The 21,231-nt window shown below is 45.5% G+C and overlaps 1 protein-coding gene across 1 annotated transcript; it reads right to left on the bottom strand.

The window, feature by feature from the left end:
• Positions 1–11,279: 11,279 nt before the first annotated feature.
• Positions 11,280–19,370, bottom strand: LOC149359280 (uncharacterized). Its single transcript, XM_089569004.1, has 5 exons — positions 19,260–19,370; positions 15,974–16,125; positions 14,957–15,024; positions 14,351–14,434; positions 11,280–11,419 (listed from the first exon to the last, which is right to left on the bottom strand). Exons 1-5 carry the CDS (start codon positions 19,353–19,355, stop codon positions 11,280–11,282), a joined length of 540 nt encoding a protein of 179 aa, XP_089425130.1. The 5' UTR covers positions 19,356–19,370.
• Positions 19,371–21,231: the final 1,861 nt, after the last annotated feature.

Here is a 21,231-nt window from a genome sequence, read left to right as displayed (position 1 = left end):
CACATGGCATCTTAAATGCCATGTGCAGATAATTTTCTAATGACATCAGCGAGTAATACGCATCGAATTAAAAATATTCCTGCAGAGTCGCATTCAAATAACAAAAATCTAAGAAATACTTACGGCTTCGTAACACGAAGTAATGATTTTTTAATATTTTAGCGAGCGCTTGTTTTCAGTTCTGTAAATGAGGGTGCTGTGTAATTTCTTCTAGAAGGCAAACGCAATTGCTTTAAAGCATTATGAGCATTTCAATTTTCTTTTCTTTGGCTCTGAAAAAAGTAAACTTGGACGCTTCAAGCGCGAAGGGAAGTATGGCTGTACAAAAGAAATCCCAAAATGTTAGCCAGTCTTTGACCATTGCAAATTTTTTTATGTCAACAGCAGCATTCAACAGGCCGTGCTCCGCATTCAAGATCATTTTCTATTGAACCAATATCCAAATGGCTGCTGGTTTCCGATTTGGAACGACATTTATTAGTTAAAAATTATATAATCAGTCTCGAATGACGCGGGTTTGATGCCATCCGCGGCTGTCGATTTTCGATGAAAGCGAATTCTAGAGGCCCGTGTACTGTGCGATGTCAGTGGACATTGAAGATCCTCATTTGGTCGAAATTTCCGGAGTCCTTCACTACGGCGTCCCTCATAGCCTGAGTAGCTTTGGGATGTTAATGCCCATAAACGAAACCAAACGTGATCATTTTCACGCATTATAATCTGTCATTTTCAGGCATGACATCTGCTTACTGTAACGCGATTTTCCTTGCGCTTTTGTGTTGTTGTTGCAACTGAGTGAAGGATAAAAAAAAGTGGCTGAGGCTTAACTTGGTTAAGCCTGGAGAATGCGAAGCATCATTGTGTCGCGTAATTTTAAGGCGCACAACCACAGCGACGGCGCGAGGTGGGCCCCGTTTCTCCACTGTCGTGACGTCATCGTGTCACGTGGTGTGACGTCATGTATCACGTGATTTGGAGGCGCACAACCACAGCGACGGCGCGAGGTGGGCCCCCGTTTCTCTACTGTCGTGACGTCATCGTGTCACGTGGTGTGACGTCATGTATCACGTGATTTGGAGGCGCATAACGACGGTGAAGGGCTGAAGTGGTAGCTAAAGTAGTATGCTTCGCATAAAAGGAAAGCGCAAGGGCCTGCCGACTGGCTCGAGCCGAGCCACCACCGCTGCCACGTGCTGATAGAAGAGAGTTCAAAGATAAGAGGAAAGAGAAAAGAAAAGAAAAGACACGCGTCGCAACAACCGCGTCCGCTAAAGCTGATGTTGGCTGAAAAAACAGATATGCGAGCGCCATTTCCTTTCCTCAAAAAACCAGTTTACCCCCTGAAGAGAAGTTTATTTGGACCCAGTAGCGTAGAAGGGACTGCCGTCCCTCTACAAAACAAAAAAAAAACACATTACGGCGACAGATGTCGCCTGGTGGGCACACATACAATCGCAAACAACGTAAGTGTCCAATACACAAAGTGTCCAAAGTACAAGAGTTAAGAGGGTCCATAAGCGCGGGGGAAGCACGCGGGAGGAAGACCGCGCACCAAATCCATGCACAAACATCGCATGACGACGACGCGCGAATATGGCAGGAGCCACACCGTCACACAGCCCCTGCTTTCGACGATGAAGCGGGTGCTCCACCGTCGCAGGAACTCTTCTTCCGGCAGCGTCACCCTGTCTAAGCACGCGTGCTGGAACAGGCATGCTTGCACTCGCTGCAACATTGGGAACATGGCCCGCTAGGGTCGGCCCTGTAAGGAAGCGGCGCCTTTCTGATACCACAAAACAAAGGCGCCTACAGACAGTCACAGCCGCACGAGCGTATCGCGCGGTCTTGTGCGGGCGTCGAGAGAAACAAAAAACATACGCGACAAAAGTCGCCAAAAGGTTCTTGCCACTACACACAAAAACGAGGCGTGCTCGAGAGTCTCGGTCTCGCCGCACTGCGGACACCGCAAAGAGGGTGAGATGCCTCACGCTGCGACGCGGACTCCCGCACGCAAGACCCTCCAGCCTCGCAGCCAGCCGAAGTCGCGGACGTCTGGTGGAAGCGTGTGAGACGTCAAGTCTCGCCACCGCACCCGCCTGCTCCGCTCTAGCTGTTCAGGTGTAGTCTCTTGGAAGGCAAGGAGCTTGCAAACGCGGGAGGCGTGCATCTGAGAGACGTCGACCTCGGGCGGGGTAGATGGAACTGTGACAGTGCTTGGAAAGACGCGAGTCATAGCTCAAAAACTGACGTCGCGATGCACATATTGTTGCGAAAGGAACACTACTAGAGCCCAGCTTGGCTCACCGCGTATGCTCGCTTCGGTGCAGCTACCAAACGACCCTGAGTCGCCGTTGCCTAGCAACCGCTTCTGCTGTTTCTTCTTCATCCGCTACCCCGTGCATCTTCCCTAGACGCAGTGTGGCGTTGGCGGTATTCAGCGCGATTCTTAGGTATGCGTGCATAGGACCTTTTTGAGTATCTCCGTACAAATGACGTCGATATAGTTTGTGATTTTTTACTATATTCAGGATGATTCAGAAATCAATGCATTAGAAGGCAATGCAAAGCGCATTCAGCAATAAATAGGAGTAGCAAAAGCATGGAAATTAAATCCTTTTACAAATTTTTTCATGGCACTGCGAACAAGATCTCTGTGAAAAGCACAGACAGACACGTTCGGAGAAGCTTGGCTACTGGGGGCTTCAAATCTGTGCAATGCGGTCTTTCACATAATATGCAGTGTACATGTCTGCGTGGAAAGCAGTAGACACTGCTGCGTCCATCAACGCCACTACGTTACGTCCTTGAAGGCAGACATTAAGTGCGCTCCATTTTTTTGTATTTGATATACTTCCTGCAGCGCTTCAGTTCTTCTTTCGATCTTCCTCAGACTGCCTTGGGCCGTACGTCTGTCGTTGCGCACACCATCGACAACGGTACACACGCCCCTCTTCGCCAGCGCCCCTATCGTGTCTCGGCTTCTGAGCGCCGCGTCATTTCTGATCACGTGGACGACATGCTCCGTCGGGGTGTCATACAGCCCTCCCACATTCCCTTGGCGTCCCCTGTTGTGTTGGTAAAAAAGAAAGATGGTTCCATCAGGTTCTGTGTTGATTACCGCCGGCTCAACAACATCACACGCAAGGACGTCTATCCCCTGCCACGAATCGATGACGCCCTGGACTGCTTGCAGGGAGCTGAGTATTTCTCCTAGCTGGATTTGAGGTCAGGCTACTGGCAGGTGCCCATGGCTGACGCAGATCGCTCAAAAACTGCCTTCATAACACCTGACGGCTTATATGAGTTCAACGTCATGCCGTTTGGCCTTTGCAACGCCCCGGCAACTTTCGAACGCCTGATGGACACTATCCTTAGTGGACTCAAGTGGGAGAGTTGTCTTTGCTATCTCGATGACATCTTCGTCTTTTCTGCGGACTTTTCTTCTCATCTCATCCGCCTTGAGCGCGTTCTGACTTGTCTTACTGACGCTGGGCTCCAGATGAATTTGAAAAAGTGCCGCTTTGCTGCCCGACAACTCACCATTTTAGGACATGTAGTCTCTAAAGACGGCATTCTTCCGGACCCCGCCAAACTTCGTGCAGTTGCCGAATTTCCGAAGCCCAAATCACTGAAGCAGCTCCGTAGCTTCGTTGGCCTTTGCTCTTACTTCCGTCGCTTCATCTTGAATTTCGCCACGATCATCGCTCCTCTGACCCAGCTACTCGCAGGCAGCTCCAACCTCTCCGCTTGGACGCCTGCTTGCGATGACGCCTTCGACACCTTGCGCCGCCTTTTGGTTTCGCCTCCCATCCTGCGCCACTTTGACCCGACTGCGCCTACTGAGATCCACACTGACGCCAGCGGTATTGGACTGGGTGCCGTTCTCACCCAACGCAAACCTGGCTTCCGTGAATATGTGGTCGCCTACGTCAGTCGGACCTTGAGCAAAGCGGAGGCCAACTATTCTGTTACCGAACGAGAATGTTTGGCCATCATTTGGGCCATTGGAAAATTTCGTCCCTATGTCTACGGTCGCCCGTTCTGTATAGTAACCGACCACCATGCCCTGTGCTGGCTGGCCTCTCTCAAAGACCCGTCAGGGCGCCTAGCTCGCTGGGCTCTGCGATTGCAGGAGTATGACATTCATGTCATTTACCGCTCTGGCCTCAAGCATAATGACGCGGACGCTCTTTCCCGCTCGCCGCTACCTAGTGCTTCATCGCCTGCTCCTGTGTCTGCTTACGACTTGTCCTCGCTTGCCACTGCCGACATGTCCACCGAGCAGCGGAAAGACCTTTGGATCGCCTCTCTTATTAACTTCCTTTCGAGTCCTACGACTGATAATTCGTCCCGTTCCCTCTTACGTCAAGCCCGTCACTTTTATATTCGGGACGGTCTCCTCTATCGTCGCAATTACCTGTTCGACGGACGCAAATGGCTCCTAGTGATCCCCCGCCATCTACGCACCGACATTTGCGCCGCTTTCCATGCAGACCTCCAGTGTGCCCACGGCGGCGTGTTGAAAACCTATACGCGTCTGCGTCTCCGATTCTACTGGCGTGGCATGTACCGCTTTGTTCGCCACTTTGTGCGATCCTGCCCATCCTGTCAACGGCGTAAATGTCCGCCTCACACCTCGCCTGCTCCACTGCAGCCGTTACCCTGCCCTGACCGCCCGTTTGACCGCGTTGGCATAGACCTCTACGGCCCCCTCCCTCCCACTCCCGCTGGTCACCGCTGGATTATCGTGGCCGTGGATCATCTCACACGTTATGCTGAAACGTCTCCATTACCATCTGCCTCCGCCCGCGACGTGGCGTCCTTTCTTCTAAAGAACCTGATTCTTCGCCATGGTACTCCTCAAGAACTGCTCAGCGACCGTGGACGCGTATTCCTGTCTGACGCTCTTGAGGCCCTTCTCAAGGAATGCCGCATTATCCATCGAACCGCTTCGTCTTACCACCCTCAGACCAACGGCCTGACCGAGCGTTTCAACCGAACCCTCAGTGACATGCTGTCCATGTACGTCGACGCCAACCACTCCAACTGGGACCAAGTTCTTCCCTTCGTCACCTACGCATATAACACTGCGACACAAACCACCACTGGATTATCTCCCTTCTTTCTTCTGTACGGCCGAGAGCCCCCCTGCACGATGGATACTCTTCTTCGCTACCAACCCGACATTTCCGAGTCCACGCCACTGTCCGACGCTGCCAGGTACGCCGAAGAATGCCGCCAGCTTGCTCGCTCGTTTACCACGCAGACCCAGTGGCAGCAAAAACATGACCGCGACACTTCCGCGGCCTCTACCTCCTACCCTGCCGACTCCCTTGTGTGGCTCTGGGTGCCTCCCACAACTCCCGGCCTTTCGCGGAAACTGCTGCATCGGTATCATGGTCCCTACCGGGTTCTCAAGCAAACATCTCCGGTCAATTATATTGTTGAGCCTGTTGCACCCGCTGCGGACTTGCGTCGCCGTGGCCGCGAAACCGTCCACGTCGACCGACTGAAGCCGTACTACGACCCCTCTGTTCTTCCTTCCCCTTAAGACGCCAGGATGGCTCCTTTTCACCGGGGGGAAACTGTAGTGTGCCAACTGTGACAGGTTCCGCTACCGCCATGCGCCGACACTGCGCTGCGCCTGACGACGACGAAGTTATGCGCCGACACTACGCTGCGCCTGACGACGACGAAGTTTCCCCCGCTCTCTTGGTGCTGGCTACGACCGTCTACGCTGCCAGATCCTGCACGGCGGTTCGGTCTCTTGAGGACGCCTAATAAACGCACCCCTACATACTGAACGCTGCCCGTCAATAAAAAATGGAGGGAACGCAACAGAGACTGTTGTTTGCGATGATTGCTTGCCCTGGAAAAATTGAAGCTTACTTTCGTTGGTTACCATGGCCCCTCAAAAGCCTAATATATTCGCCCTTGTTGGCATCCTTGTCAAACCACGAGTCATGAATTCAGATATGGAACCGTTTTTACTGTCCGCAGTAGCAATGGCGAATGGGAATTTTCTGAATATCTGAGTGAATGACAAGTGCCCGGAAAAAGCAGTGTCATGAGCACTGACTGCTTCAAGAACAACAAGTGGTGTCGTAACAGCATACAGAATAGACGGTTTATCGCCGTAGTTAGGTCCAATTGGAATTACGTGCTCTAGCACTTCAGGCTTCAATTCGCTCCCGTTTAATCTTGCAAATAATATCTGATATACACGCATAAAGCAAATCAATTCTGACTGCACGTTGCTGTTCTAGGACATCTGTATTCTGGAAGCAGCGGCTCGTCTTCCAGCGTTGCTTCGGACGACGTTTTAATTATTACAATTCTGGTCCGCACTGTGCCGTTTCGCGGCACAGCGTTTTATGCGAAGCCTATTAACGTAGGTTTCGGGCCTTCGCGCGACGCCCGGCGGTGGCCACCATTGACCTTGAAGTGAGATCACATGATGTGACGTCACGTGATGATGTCACACCGGCTGCAGATGGGGCCTCATATCGCGCCGTCGGACGTCGCCCGGCGGAGGCCTCCACGCTTCGGTTCGCGCCGTCGCGCGCGACGCGGCAGCGGCGCCACCATCGCTGCATCACGTGATATGTGACGTCACGCCAGGGATGAGGCGGCGCGCGCCCGCCGTCGCGTCTGTCGCTGAGCCCGCAACCGCGCCAGCGTCTTTGCGCCGGGCGTGTATGCGGTCAAGATGCCTCCAAACGCTAAGGATGTTAATAATAAGAATGCAAAACTAAGGCTGCTTCACATCCACTGGGCTTAACCTTGACAAGCCTCCAACTTTTGTTGTAAATGATGGCATACTGCCGACAATGAAACAGCTAGTGTACGAGAGAAAACGAAGAGTAATTTAGCACTTTGTGAACGCTACATGCTGAAAATGAGCGCGAAACTTGTTTTATATGTCAGTGGCAAAACAATATATGAGGTTGTGCTGTGAGAGCAGGAAATATCTACATTCCGGTTTTGTTTTCACAAATTACATGTCTTTGTATACTTCCGTGAATGTTGAGAGAAAGCATGAAATGCCACATTTTAATTAGAGCAAAGAAAGTTGCTGGTGAAGGGTAGTGCACACTTAGTTAAGTTTGTTCATATAATTCTCTGTTTAAGCTCCAATACATAAGGTACTTAGGTGATGGTTTTATATGAAACCTGAACCACGGGCAAAATCGTCCGCTGCTGCAATTCTGTGTAACCACTGGGGTCAAGAGGACACGTCTAGACATGGTTTTTAAAAGCTGACCACATTCCCGCGGTGTCCGCCCGTTTTAGGACGTTACATCGAAGTCGTCCGGAGCATCGCTGCTGTCTTCATCAGGTGCCTACAGCGAGAGCTACAGGGTAACAGCAAGAATGAGAGCGATGCAAATGCGCTGCGTGGTTCAATCGATGTGTTCCAGGGGTTGCAAGTTCTGAGGAACTCGCTAACGAACACGCTTTTTATTCTCGCCTTTGTGTGCTGGGTCATTGTGCTCGCGCAAAAAAAAAACAGAACAAAACAAAAACGAACACTTCACACCCAGCGCAGTTCGCCTTCCGAGTGTGAATGACGCGAGTTCAATAGGCCCTCTGATGGATCCAATACAGAATTCCCTTCCGCCTTGCTGCCCAAGTCAATCATGTAAATGCAATCGATTGCCCGTGGCAGACTGTCTGGCGGAGTAAAGGTAAGAGATACCCGAGACACATAGGGGCGGTGCTGGTTTCTGCCCCGCAGTTTCCCTGAACATATCTGACAACTGTTCCGTGGCGGTTTCAATTACGCCGGAAATCACGCGCTTCGCTGGGAAACTGCCCTGTCGGTAAAGTAAGTGACATATTTTAGGGCTTTAAAAAAAAATAAAAGTGCCCTGACACTCGCACGAGGGCTAAATAATGACAAAAGCACATCGCACGGAGGTCTCTTTGCTATTCTTGCTACTGCCAGCTACTTTAGCACTGCCAACAACATTTTAATTATATTATAACTCCTGGAACATATAAAGAAGCAGTAATCTACACGTCTACAGAATTGAATTGGCAGGGTACTTCAGCGCTCCAATTGTTCACGGGGCTCCAGAATGAAGTTCTGATGCTTTGTATTTTTACTGAACTCTTGTAAACCTTCATTTTCGGAAATTAATTCCATTTTCCTGACCGGGCAGCGAGAAAAAACTTGTTTGAGAACTGTTTTTATACTGGTTTAGTCATTTTGAGCCCCATGCTCCCGCTTAAAGGCTGCACAATAAAGCGCTTCGGAACACTCGTTTTAAAAGTATGCTACCTCGTAAGGAGGTAGCGCGGTTGACGTGATGGAAGCTCATGTTGGTAACGACTGTGGCAAAACTGGGCTTGTTGGTTACATGTTGGTCATAGAGTGGGTGGCTGGAACTCATGTTGGTGACAATGGAAACAGAGCTGGGTGGGTATGCTAGCCGGTAGCACTGGGTGTGCTGAACGTTACTTCTCTCTAAGTGCGTGTACACAATAGCAACTGTGAAGCGCATGTGCCCACCACGCGTGCCACTCGTAAAAATGGTTCGGATGATATTTGAATCCTAGAAAAATAACATATCTAAGCGTTCATCAACCAATTGTCTTTTTTTTTTTCTTTGTTGCTAGATACGTCGTATTTTGAAGTATTAGCTGTTGCCGCCAGTCTTTGTAGTGGCTGTTTGTTCATTCTTCAAAGCTGCCGGCGCGCTGCATTTTCACCTTGTGATGCAAGAAGAGACCAGATTTGTCTCGACTGATCGCATCCCCGCGAAGCCGCATCTCCGTTGTTCCGGACCGTTCTAGTAACATTGCACGTTTTATCTCGAAAGTTCGCTATCATCTTTAAATTCAGCACGGCCGGGAGCGGCGGGTATTCGGTTCGAGGGCCACCAAGCACGCTTGTTGCTACTCCGGCGCCGACTTATTCTGTTCTTTGAAGGCGCAAGTCAGATCAAATAAAGAGTTTTGTTTAGAAGACATTTTCACCGTCTTCCTGCTCTCCGGTCTGTAGTCACACCCTCTGAAGATGCCAAATAGAGAGCGAGTTTCTCGCCGGAACAAAACCGACAGCATGTGCGAAAATTCATTTTGTCTTGTGGCTGACTTAACAGCTAAAGCTGTATGTAACGTTTGTGGACGGTTAAATAATATCTGTGGCAGGTTAAATAGTGTCTGGCTTCGGTGCTGGCATGCTGGTCGAAATGCATGGACGTGGTAATAAAGCGGTAAAGTTACTTTCATGGCACACCTTAATTTTCGTCATGGAAAGAAATAGAATCACAATTAGGAACGATGCAGTGCAGGCAGTTGCGGCCTGTGCAGTTATGAACGCCTCACGATTACAACAGGTACTGAGGCAACTATATTAATTAGACTTTAAGATAACACTTAATAGAGAATATCTTGGTAATCTAATATTTGCTGAAAACATTGCCCTCCTTAGTTACTCAGAAGACGGATTGGCCAGGATGGTTGAGGACCTAAGCACGCAAGGCAGGATTTTGTGTCTTTCGAATAATGAGAAGAATATTTTAGTGTCGCTCATATCTTGTCGTCAATGGACATTGGGTAGTCGGAGATAGGAACACTGTTCAAACTTAAGGACGAAGAACGGGAAGTTGTGTGCGGATACAAATGCATAGGAAAAGTAGTCAGCGCCAATAATGGCCATGAACGTAAAATAGCTCCGAGGACTGAATTGAGGTGGGTTGAGTTTTGGAGGTACTCTCATATCAGAGGTAGATACAGCAGTTGTAGCTTCAATGTACTGACACAGTTGCAGCCTGACGAGAAAGGATGAAATTACGTTTAAATGAGCAAAGCGATCGAAAGAAATGAAAACAATTCGTACAACGTAAATGATGACTGAGGACAAATCAAATTTGGCGCCACGATCATGCGCTTACTTAAGCCCTCCGACGTTCTCCGTGCCTAAAGTAACAAATTCTCAAAACAGGAGCTGAATGCACCACTGAGCGAACACGAAACCAAATTCTATATCTTTCAGTTCCCATATGTTAGCATCCAACCAAGTTCCTCGAGTGCTAATACGATGTTCGAAAAACGGAATAAATACATCTTTATGGTTGTAGACGTACATGACTCGAGATTCTGCTTCAAAGACGTACTCATAGAGCCTCCAGATTAGAGAAAGCGAACTACAAAATAGGGAATAATTGATGGTAACCTCTACAGAAGGAATTGCGAAAGTGATTTTTAATACTGAGGTGTTTAGTGCAAAGCGATGGAGTATTGCGCGTAAATTTGCCTATCCGGAGAGTTCTTTCATTATGCGAACTTTTATTGAACACATTACCTCTACTCTTGCTCAAACTCTATTTCTGTGAAGCAGACCCCTTGTTTTTCGCTGGCATGTTTTCTCGAGAATCACTTGCACTTAGTAATTACTTGACTTCAAGATCAGAAAAGGACAAAGCGATTTTCCAGCAGTGTAAACTGAACAGTTCAAGAAAAGTTTCTTTTGGGCTCTTCGCAAGAAATGTCTCGTTTGAATGCATCCTATTTTCTTAATCTTTTTTTAACGTTCATATAGCCATCAATGACTAGTAGGGACTTTCAATAACGCAGAAAAGCCTTGAATTAGAAATATTAGGTTATCAACAACTTTATAACAAGGAAAGAAGAAAGTGAAAAAGCATTCTTCTTTACCAAATCATTTTTAGTGTTCTTTATTTTGCAAACACAAAATCTTCACCGTTTGCAGTAAAGCACGTCCATTTCTATGAGCAGTGCCATCAATACAACAATGCGTCCCAATTTCTTGGCTGTTCTGAAAGCATGAGAGAAAATTCTTCGATCAGCAGTGACACAGAACAATATCCACACTCAATTAAATTATATTCCAACCTACATGATAGGTTACCTCGTGACCCAGCGTCTAGAGATGAGTACAGTTAAGTCATTAATGCATAACTGCCTCTGACGGAAGCCGAGAGACTAGTAGAAGGGAAGAAATGTTGTCTAAAATATGGTTTCGTTCTAATTAAATTATATCTTCATGAAGGAAGCTTCGTTATCTGACACTGTTCTGACTGAAGTGATATTAACTGCATGTAGGTGCTCTTCTATCTTACTGTTACGAAGGCGTCTAACGCATGACAGGCGCTGTGGTGATTCTGCATGAAATCGGTTAGGAATCGTTTCCTCTTTTAACAGCCTATTTGATACCTGGGAAATTGTTCTATTTTGGCGATAGTCAGAGTATAATGCGCCGCTAGTGTAGTAGTGATGATATTCGATACTTGACGCCGTAAACACGTACTTCACCAGTCGGCAATTTCTTCGTCTTTGCAGATGTCCTTGCTGTAGAGTGGAGTTGCCACGCCGCAGTGTTTAGAGAACTCCTCTAGGCACTTTTGGGGCAGCGAATCTTTCTTATCTACCGGTGCCCAGAGGATGCACTCTGTGGAATGCGGGAAAAAGTGATAAATTACTCTTTGTGAAGATTGCGAAGGCAAGATAAACGCTGCTACTTAAGGGTAACGGAGCGTATTCCAAGAAAATGGAATCTTAACTGGGGCAGCGGAAAGTTGCGTGAGCGAATGAGACAAAGAAGTTTGCGGGGATACGATGGCCGAAGCTGGCGTAGGCAGTTTTAATTGGAGAGACATGGGAGGGGCATTTGTCCTGCAGTGAGCGTAGACAGGGTGATGATGATGATGATGGAGGAAAAAATGTTTTGTTTTGTATTGTTTTTAGAAGATACGAACAAAATTGTGGCTAAAAAAAACGCTGCCTTTTTGCAGCTAGACCTGGCTCTGGTCGACCTTCAGGACTGACAACATGGTACAGCGCTTTTCCAGCTGTTTTATGATTAGTAAAGTGGAAGGTGTAAGTGTAAACGCTTCTATATAACAACTTCAGTCAAGAAACACGTGTGTACCGTGGACACAGGGACAGGGAACATTAATAAGGCACTTACGTTAACTACAAACAGTTCTTGTTCTTAATGAAAGTCGAAAGTATGATTGTTCTTCAGTTGTAGACTATTTCTTTAGTGGAAAAATATGTACACATTGATGTGGAAACTCAAGTTAGGGATGCATACTTTTGTGTGTTATTGCAATTCAAACCCGAGACGTTATGTCTGAAAAAATTCATCTACTCCCGTTTTGAAAGTGCATGACGCTTAAGCCATGCCTCAGAGATCCGCATGAAAAAATTGCCTTGACATCACCGCAATTTGCTTGCCAAAAACCGCCACTGGCAGCGAGACTTGAGTGCAATTTTCATTCCGTCCTTTCAAGCTAACAAATGTTCCGCTGATAGTGAAAGCACCGTCCTTCTAGTTAGAACACATTGATCTATGGATAGACGCCAACTTCAGTTTGTAGCCGGTTTTCCTTTAACATTGCACTGGCAAGACAAAAACTGGGCTTTAGAAAGGAAAACGCTTTAAAATATTAAAGCATGGTAACTGTTACCAGACTTCTAAAGAATTGCCATGATGAGTACCCGAGTAGAAATTTTAAGCCCGAAGTATTAATACACTCAAGGAAAAAAAGGTATATTAACTATAGACTATGAAAATCAACTGGAATACCCTATTGCAGGCAATCAGGTTTACAAAAAGGTCTTGTTGAATTTCCCACTAGGAGAGTTACTTCAATATTGGTTAACAAAAAGGCCTTCTTGAATTTCACGCTAGGAAATTCACTTTAGTATTGGTTACGTCTTTCCTTTAGATTTGGGATGATTTGATGAAGTCAGTTAGGCAATGTTTTTGGGCAGCACTCCCCGAATCTTTTGAAAATGTGCGTGGTCAATTTTCAGCGCCTAATATGCATGTAGGTAGCGAAATAAGAACAAAATAAAAGAGGACTTCATTTTTAAATGTGGCCTCTCTGTCAAAACTATATTTGCCTTTCTATGTATGTGAACATCATAGTATTAAAGCATCAGCTGCTGTGCATCTGACTTGAAAGCCAGCGTTCTGTTCACTTCCACCAGGAGGGTCTAATTCATGCGGTCGAGAAGAAGTTCGGGATTAAGGTCGCGAATTTATTTCCTTGTGCTGTGAAATACATTCATCGTAAAACTAAAACCGAAGCTCTTTGTTGTAATACTTATTTAAGCAAATCGTTCAAAGGTTACTTCACGTTCTTATCGCTTTATGGTTAGTCATGTTTACTTTGTGTCGTTTTCAACGGATGTCCAACGGATGTGCAGATGCCGATGTTGCTTCTATCCATTGCACTATTGCCTTCAGTTATACAAAACGGCGGCATTTTTTCCAACTCGATATGCTGGACACACTCTTTAATCCCTCATAGGCCGAAGTTTGGTATTCAGGACTTGAAAGTGCGCCGTACGAATAGAGAAAAAGGCTGAGGAAGTATAGAATAATGTGCATTAGATGCCGCTCATCGCAGCAGTTGTTTACCTGACAATATATCCTGACCTGGACATTAAGAGCTGCGGTGTCACATTGAAAAGTGTTAACCACAATTAGTATCGATTTTTTTGCCGTATATTAATGCGAAAACATTTACATTCTCCTCTGACATAAAATTTCTTTCTTCTCTCTGACGAAATTCTCTGACTAGTCGAGAGAGGTCAGATGAACTTGCGATGTCATCACCACATGACATTCAGATTGGGGGCAAACTGCAGACCAAGTGCTCGAGGTGGCTGTCAAATTTCTGATTGGTCAAGAGAGATCACGTGAACTGGCGAGGTCGTCAGAACCTGGCCACCATGGTACGTGGCAACCTGTCCACCGGGTTGTGGGCCACCCACCCCCCGTGGAAATGAAATGATTTCAGCAAATTCAATGCAACGGCCGCCTGCCCGTCGTGTCCCCATGCATGAGCCCTACGGGAGCAATAGAATAGCAACCTGGGTCTCACAGTACTCATCGGTGGCTGGGTTTCAAATAGCTGCCTGCAATGGCAGTCGCGTATCGCTTATCTGCTGCACCAATGCTGCAGAAGTGGTATGAGGACTTCCCCTGGTCTATGAATGCGATTGAAAGCGTCGTGACGTCATCAACACCACATAAACAGCAGTGGACCGCCAAATTTGAAGATCTGAGGACCGCTAAAACTTGCAAGTTGAAGGCCCATCTAACCAAATGTCGTAATGATGATTAGGAAGAATTAGCGGATGGGTTGAAGCGAAATAGCTGGTAAGTTTAAATAATGCCATATGCTATTCCAATGAAGGTACTCGACAATTTAGGTGATGACTCATGCATACCATATAAAGAAGATGGAACCAGTTCGAACCGGAGTTTTGTCTGGCAAACCGCAAGACGAGCATGAGACTCTCACTGTAGAAGAAATGTTATCCTGCACCCGAGGAAGATAAATGTTATTTAGAGTGCAGTACTCACGCTTTCCATGGTAGGGCATCTCGAGAATGCCGCAGGTTTCATAGTCCGTGTAGTAGAATCTCCCAACCTCGGGTTTGGCGTCTTCTGCAAGTACACAGACACTACTGTTATGCGTTCCCAATGAAAGTTGTACATTAGTAAATTCATTTTACATTGTTGATCAGAGACAGGCAGTGGAATGCATATCTAAAGCTAAATACGCTTCCAATACGATTCCTGATCTGCATATAAAGCATGTTTATTATTAATTCTCTGTTGCGGAAAAGGTTTAAAGCCCTGCTTCAACAGCAATACGGCAGTATTATCTGATTCACTAGGCAGTTGCGCCGGTAGCAAAATAACTACTCCAATATGTCTTGGAAACAGCTCGCATTTGATACAATGTAACGAATTTAAAAGTGTAATGAATTTTGTGTCATGAATTTTTTTTATTTGCAGTCAAGCATCACAATCTACACGACCTTTCGGTCTGTTGATAATGCATTCTTCTCTGCGCTTTAGCAGTTGCAAGCGGCTGTTACAAGCTAGCCACGCTTGAATGTGTCCACTTCGTGCGGCGGAATTTTGAGACATGCCTCTTCATAAATTATATTTGAAAGTGCTCACCTGAGCCTTCCATGTACAAGAAAGTGTCGGGGCCACTTCCTTCCGCCACGTAGAATGAGACAGTCTTTCTGCAGACAATAACAAAGAAATGTGAACGCTCGAGTTTTTTACAAGGGTCGCCGCCCCTGCTAAGCATTTTTATTATTATTTGAGTAGAAGCCAAACAGCACTCGCAAATATAACTTCCACTCAATATTTTCCACGGCATTTCTGTGCAGCCCAAATTTCGAAGTGGCTACGCATGCTATGAAGATAAGATATCACAAAAAAATGAGCCTTTGAACTTGTTCCTGGACCTTCTATGCGAAATTTAAATCTTTGGTGGACGACTGGACTAAATTATTTAAGTCCGTGATAGCACAACTCGTGATAGCACAATCGTGATAGCACAACTCGCATCTGTTGCTCTTTAGTTGGTCTGCCTTCCGTCGTGTTATTGCTGTTCTCAATGTCTGAGGTATTCACAAGATATTCAAAATGCACACGAATAACAGGAACTGGCACTCATTACGAAATATTTTCCTGACTAGGAAGCGTAGTGCCTGTCTTTTGGCGTTTTAGCAAGCCTGTCCCTTGCAGGCCTTGGCAGCTGTTTAATTTACGGAGCGGCATAGTTCGTTTTGTTTCTACAGTTCGCAACTCTTTTTACTTTTTCGTGTCCAGTACTCTGTTCTCATGCCCAGAAAAGCCATTGACTTATCATCTTGCTAGCACCGTAATTTTCGCGCCGTTTTTGACATGACATGTCACCTCATTGAAGTTCAAATTAGAATGCTTAACAGTGGACGAATTCTTTTCTATTACTATTCTGGAGTGTGTCCCAAATCGTTTCTTTTAGTTTTAAGGAGGAAAAACGGCATAAAATATTTCATTACCAGTCTACAGCCATGAAGCCCAACTCTGGACGTTTTCCGGAAACCTACTATATAGAATGCGACGCCGCGCTGAGAAAGCCCAAGCATACTGCACAGAGTGTTTTATCCGATGGTGCTTTGAGCTTTGAAAGCAAAAACTTACTTGGGATTCTCATGATGGCCTCTCAGAAGCCAGATATATTCGCCTTTCTTGGCCCCCATGTCAAACCATGCTCTCTTAGCCGTCAGGCACTCAAATATGGTGTCGTTATTACTGTCAGAAATGGCAACGGCGAAGGGAAATTTGTTGAATAACTGCGTAAGAGAGAAGTACAGAAAAAAAAGGCATTTTGCAGAGAAAGAGCGGCGGTTCTACACCATATGGTGAATAAAAGCGTTTTTCGGACGCATAATATTGAGAATCAGTGGCGACAAATCAAAATCACGTTTTTGAAAATAGCTCTCAATATCTTACCACTCTGCGACAGTTTTCACAGAAACTGTCTTGCACTCACAAAGCAATCCTTGTGTTCCTTGCAAGTTTTGCAGACACACCGCATCATGTTGATACAAGGAATAGATGCGTGGGTTTAAAATTTTTATACTTAATAGTTATTGGAGTATGTAGATGCGCTATTTGCATAACACTCTAAGAGACAAACAAAGAAGAAATGATATGCAGGGAGCTTATCGAGGCAATGCATGATTTTATTCTACACGTGGCAAAGGGTAAAAACAAAGAGAGAAAGAAGGGAAGATGAATGTGAATATTCACTTGAGCTCTTGGTGCCACTACGGTGTTCTAATAAAGTTCCTTGGCCTATGACAACTAAGGTCGGAACCGGCAGTCTAGAGATCTACGAAGTTCTCACATACGGCACGGAGATGCTGCATGCATCTTGCAGGACTGGAAGAGCGAAAGCCTTTAATACATAAAAGACTCACGGCGTGCAAGTTGTATTAGGCTGAACCTTAACTGATGATTGCACAGCTACTTCTTCCACCTGATTTGTGTTTTTTTCCTCTACGTATTCACCAGACGAGGCGTAGATTTCGCTAAGCCTAGACAATTGCATGCTTCATTCAGTGATTGTGCCGGAGATTAACACACTGAAGTTTTTGCGTATGCACTCAGCCTGTTTTCATGCAAGTTGCTTATAGTTTGTGCTGTTATCTTCGCGCACAGATTGCTTCCACTGATTTATTATTATTAAAAAGTCAAATCTCTTGGTTTTGCACTACAAAACCTCACTATTAAAAAATATTTTGCAGTACGCGATTTCATAACTCCCCTTTACGAAGTTGATTGTAAGGGTGCTGACACTAATAACTGGAATGTTGCTGCCGTTCGGGCTGTTATTTCCACCAGACATACGAGATAGCTATTGAATCGTAATCGTTTCTTTCTTACGTTCTTATTTATTCGTTTTATTTATTTATTTACATGCCCTAACTGCCCGGGGCCTTACTTACGGGGAAGGGGGGGGGGGGGTTTATAAACAAGAACAGCAAGGATCATAAAACAGGCAAAACTATTGGTTTTTCCTAGGTAGCTGTAAAAAAAATATTTCAATTGGTATCGCCTAAGCGGAAATGTTGGATTATTATTTGCAACGTGTACTCACGATGACAGTTAAGATTAGGCAATTTTCGAGGATTTTGTTGCACAGCTTGCAACTCTGAAGTACGTCTCAGTCAGGAAGGGCCCCAGTGATGTTTTCGGCAAGGCATTTATACCGTAGCTAAAAGCAAACCTATTCTCGGGTTTTCTTCCCGGTTGTTCGATATTATGCGGATCTGTCTTCTCCTTTGGTTGAATTTGCAGCTTTTCCGGTGGCAACCCTTGCTCAAAAAGTGACGGGGGGAGAGCGGACGACAATATGTGGCCTTTACATGGGACACTCAAGATGGCTCGTATGCCACACACTGGAAAGTAAATGCTGACTTTGCAAAGCGCCATGGCAAGTCTTGATCTCTACTTTGCCGTCCCAGTAAGCCGTCCGAGCTACACAAGCATTGCTGTGCTATGTCGTTTTTCTTGTCAACTGGATTCTTTTAATTCGCATTGGATATTACATAATTGCACAGCGTTAGTGTCACACTAAGGCGCATGCTAATGCAGCTTCCGAATGGAAGTCGTATTCAAACACATTATGAACGAACAGTATATTAACCCTGTCGACACAGCTGTGACGTGAAACACGCACACGTTCAACTGCATGGTATGCACTGGAGGACATGCATGGTATGCATGGTATACACTGCATGGCATGCACTGGAGCACCGGAACACTCAATAACAGAGCTCGCATGACCAGGAATCATAATTTTACACAAAATAAAATATGCTTGGCACAGCAACTGCCAGGGTGTCAATACAGACAGCAGACTATTTTAGGCTTAACATGGATGAATAGGAGACGGGTAAATCGCCCAACATAACCGGCCTAAACTACAATATTGTGGACAGTAGAGTAGCTAAATCTCATCTTCGTAATGAAGACGCCATGCGAACAAACCAAACTTTCATTTTGAGGTAATGTGGAGCTGCAGGATATACAGCCACAGCTCTATTTGTATATAGCATTATATTATACAGCGTTATACTATACTTCGCTGAAATAATATTTAGCTCCGCTGATTTTATCTTAATATGTTAGTGCGGATTTTGCTGCTCCTTATTTTTCCCACTGCTCTAATAACGAGTTTCCTGAAACTGCGTGACCACCTTTCAGATGACAACGTGCGCTTATATAACAGATGAGTAAAGAAAGTTTGATCGCTGGTGGCTTTGGTCGCTGTGGTTAAGTGTTGAAACATGCGATGCGGCAATTCTGACAACTTTGCAGCGAACGCTGACGAAAACTTGTAAGAGTAACAACTACTTTCGCAGGCACAGCTACTACCCGTGTTATAAACGGCAATATCAATAAAGAGAGTAAGTCACACTTCGCCACATGAAAGCAAAATTCATCATCATCAGAGAGAGCAAGGGCGGCAATATTTCCCTGAAAAATGCTTAGTATGGGCATAACGCGTTCTATAAAATTTGCCGAAGCCTTCGTAGAAAAAACACTAAGGGAATAACTCTAGCATACTGATTTTTAAGTGTACTCCAAGAATAAAGGAAACCCTAGAAAGTATTTAAAGAAGAAACTAAGCCTATACATCAGGTTTATAGTCTTTATAGTCAGCGACCTAATCAAGATGGCTATTTTTTGCAAGCTGGGACCAAACCGATTAACATGACACAATGGGAATAGTGTTTTCCTAAATAATTGAGACCGAAACTCTATGAAAAGTTCTTTTCAAAATAGGGGTGAGCATGAAAGCAGCCATGACATTTGGTATATTAGAGTTGCATCTTATACGAATCATCCAGCATTCGTGAGCGCGGGAAACTGCCATCCTTAACTTCACCTACACCACTGCACTCCCCCATGGTATTACCTTGAAGCTGTCCGGAACCTCGCTGGTTTCATCAGCTCTTGCCACCGTCAGCTGCAGGGCGACGCCAAGCAGGAGAGCCAAGCAAATGCGCTGCATTCTCGACTCCACGTGTGTTGCAAAGGTCGGGTTTGTCAGGCAGCTTTTTCCCAACACTCTTTATATACCCTAACTTGTCCTCGAAGCTCCTAGACCGTGGTCGTGACGGGTCGTATAACCAGATAGTGTAATCCAGCTGCCATGTCTAAATGATATGAGTTAAACAAGCATTGCGGAACGTGGAATAACAATTCTTATTATATCCCGTAGCCGAATTCAATTATACGCATATAATGAACTTTGATTCGTGAAAAGGCAGTTCTTTTTTTTTATGCATGCTACCTGTCCCCATATTGTTTGCGCACACGAGTTGCATATGCCATTGACCGCGGGGGTTGGGTACAACGACCTCAAAGTAGTTCTATTCAATGAAAACAAAATACCATAGTTCTGATTAAAAGCTTCCAGAAGTTTTCTGTACAGAAGCTTCGCTTGTTGTTCTCATAATATTTTCTGGTATACACAACTGCACTTTGCGTCACGATCAAATCATGATAAAGGGGATTGCATGCTTGGGCGTTTTTTTTAACTTGTTGCCGCTGAATCCTTTTAGAAGCACTGAACGATCGCAGTGCGTGAGCTCGTTTTGTACGTTCTACAGGGAGGCTCCGGCGTATTTCGCATTTCTGAATTGCGCTGTACAACCAGCTAGTACTCTGTACAAGAAAGCCTAGTGCGCTGGGAAGCCATATTTAAAACTTCAAAAAATTTGCTAATGGCATCTGCGAGTATTATGAATGCAATTAAAAGCATTCTTGCAAAGTCTTATTCAAACAAAAGTTCAAAGAAATACTCTCGGCATCGTAACACGAAGTAACGATTCTTTAATATTTTACCGAGTGTCTGTTCACAGATCTGCAAATTACAGTACTGTATTTATTTTCCCGTTGAAGGCAAACGCAACTGCTTCAAACATTTGCATTACGAGCCATGTAATTTTATTTTCTTCTGTCCTGAAAAAAAACTCAGCTTGCGCGCTTCAAGTGTGAAAGGGAAGTGTGGCTTAAAAGTAAAATCCCAAAATGATATCCAGACTTTGACCATTGCAAAATTTTTCATGTCACAGCAGCTTTGAACGGACCGTGCTCCGCATTCAAGATGGATTTCTATTGAAGCAAGATCCAAATGGCTGCTGGTTTCCGATTTGGAACGGCACATATTAGGTAAAGATTACACAATCATTCTCGAAAGACGCGGGTTCAATCCCCGCCGCGGCAATCGAATTTCTATGGAGGCTAAATTCTAGCGGCCCGTGTACTGTGCGATGTCAGTGCGGAATAAAGAACCCTAGGTAGTGGAAATTTCCGGAGTCCTTCACTACAGCGTGTCTCATAGCCTGACACGCTTTGGGACGTTAAACTCCATAAACCAAACCAAACGCAATCATTCTCACGCATCATACTCTGTCATTTTCAGGCATCACATCCGCTTACTGTAAGGCGATTTTCCTTGTGCCTTTAACAAGACAAAAGAAATTTCAGTATCAATGATAGAAAAATAGAGGTTGTTGGTCTAGTTGGTGTTGGATCATATTTTCTGCAGCGCGAGCACATTCAATGATAGAAGAGGTGGACGGGAAAGAGCGCTGAACTAACAGCATTATTGGCGAAGGCTGTGGTCCGTACATATATAACCTCAAGGTGGGCGTTGCCTTGAAGCTGTATATATTCTAGACGCAGCCTTCTCCAATATAGTTGTTAGTTGACGCTCTTTCCTGTCCGCCTCTTCCATCATTGAATGTTCTCGCGCTGCTGAATATATGAACCGATGATGGAACTGGCAACACTAAACACGGCACCTGAAACGAAGTTGCACATTTTTAACAGTAAGTTCAACTAAATCGTTGCGATTATTTCAACAGACTTATTTTCCAACA

The sequence above is a fragment of the Amblyomma mixtum genome, chromosome 2 (genome assembly GCF_055824585.1).
Source record: "Amblyomma mixtum isolate Tamu chromosome 2, ASM5582458v1, whole genome shotgun sequence".
Classification (NCBI taxonomy): Eukaryota; Metazoa; Arthropoda; class Arachnida; order Ixodida; family Ixodidae; genus Amblyomma; species Amblyomma mixtum.
This window is presented reverse-complemented; position numbering and strand designations above follow the sequence as displayed.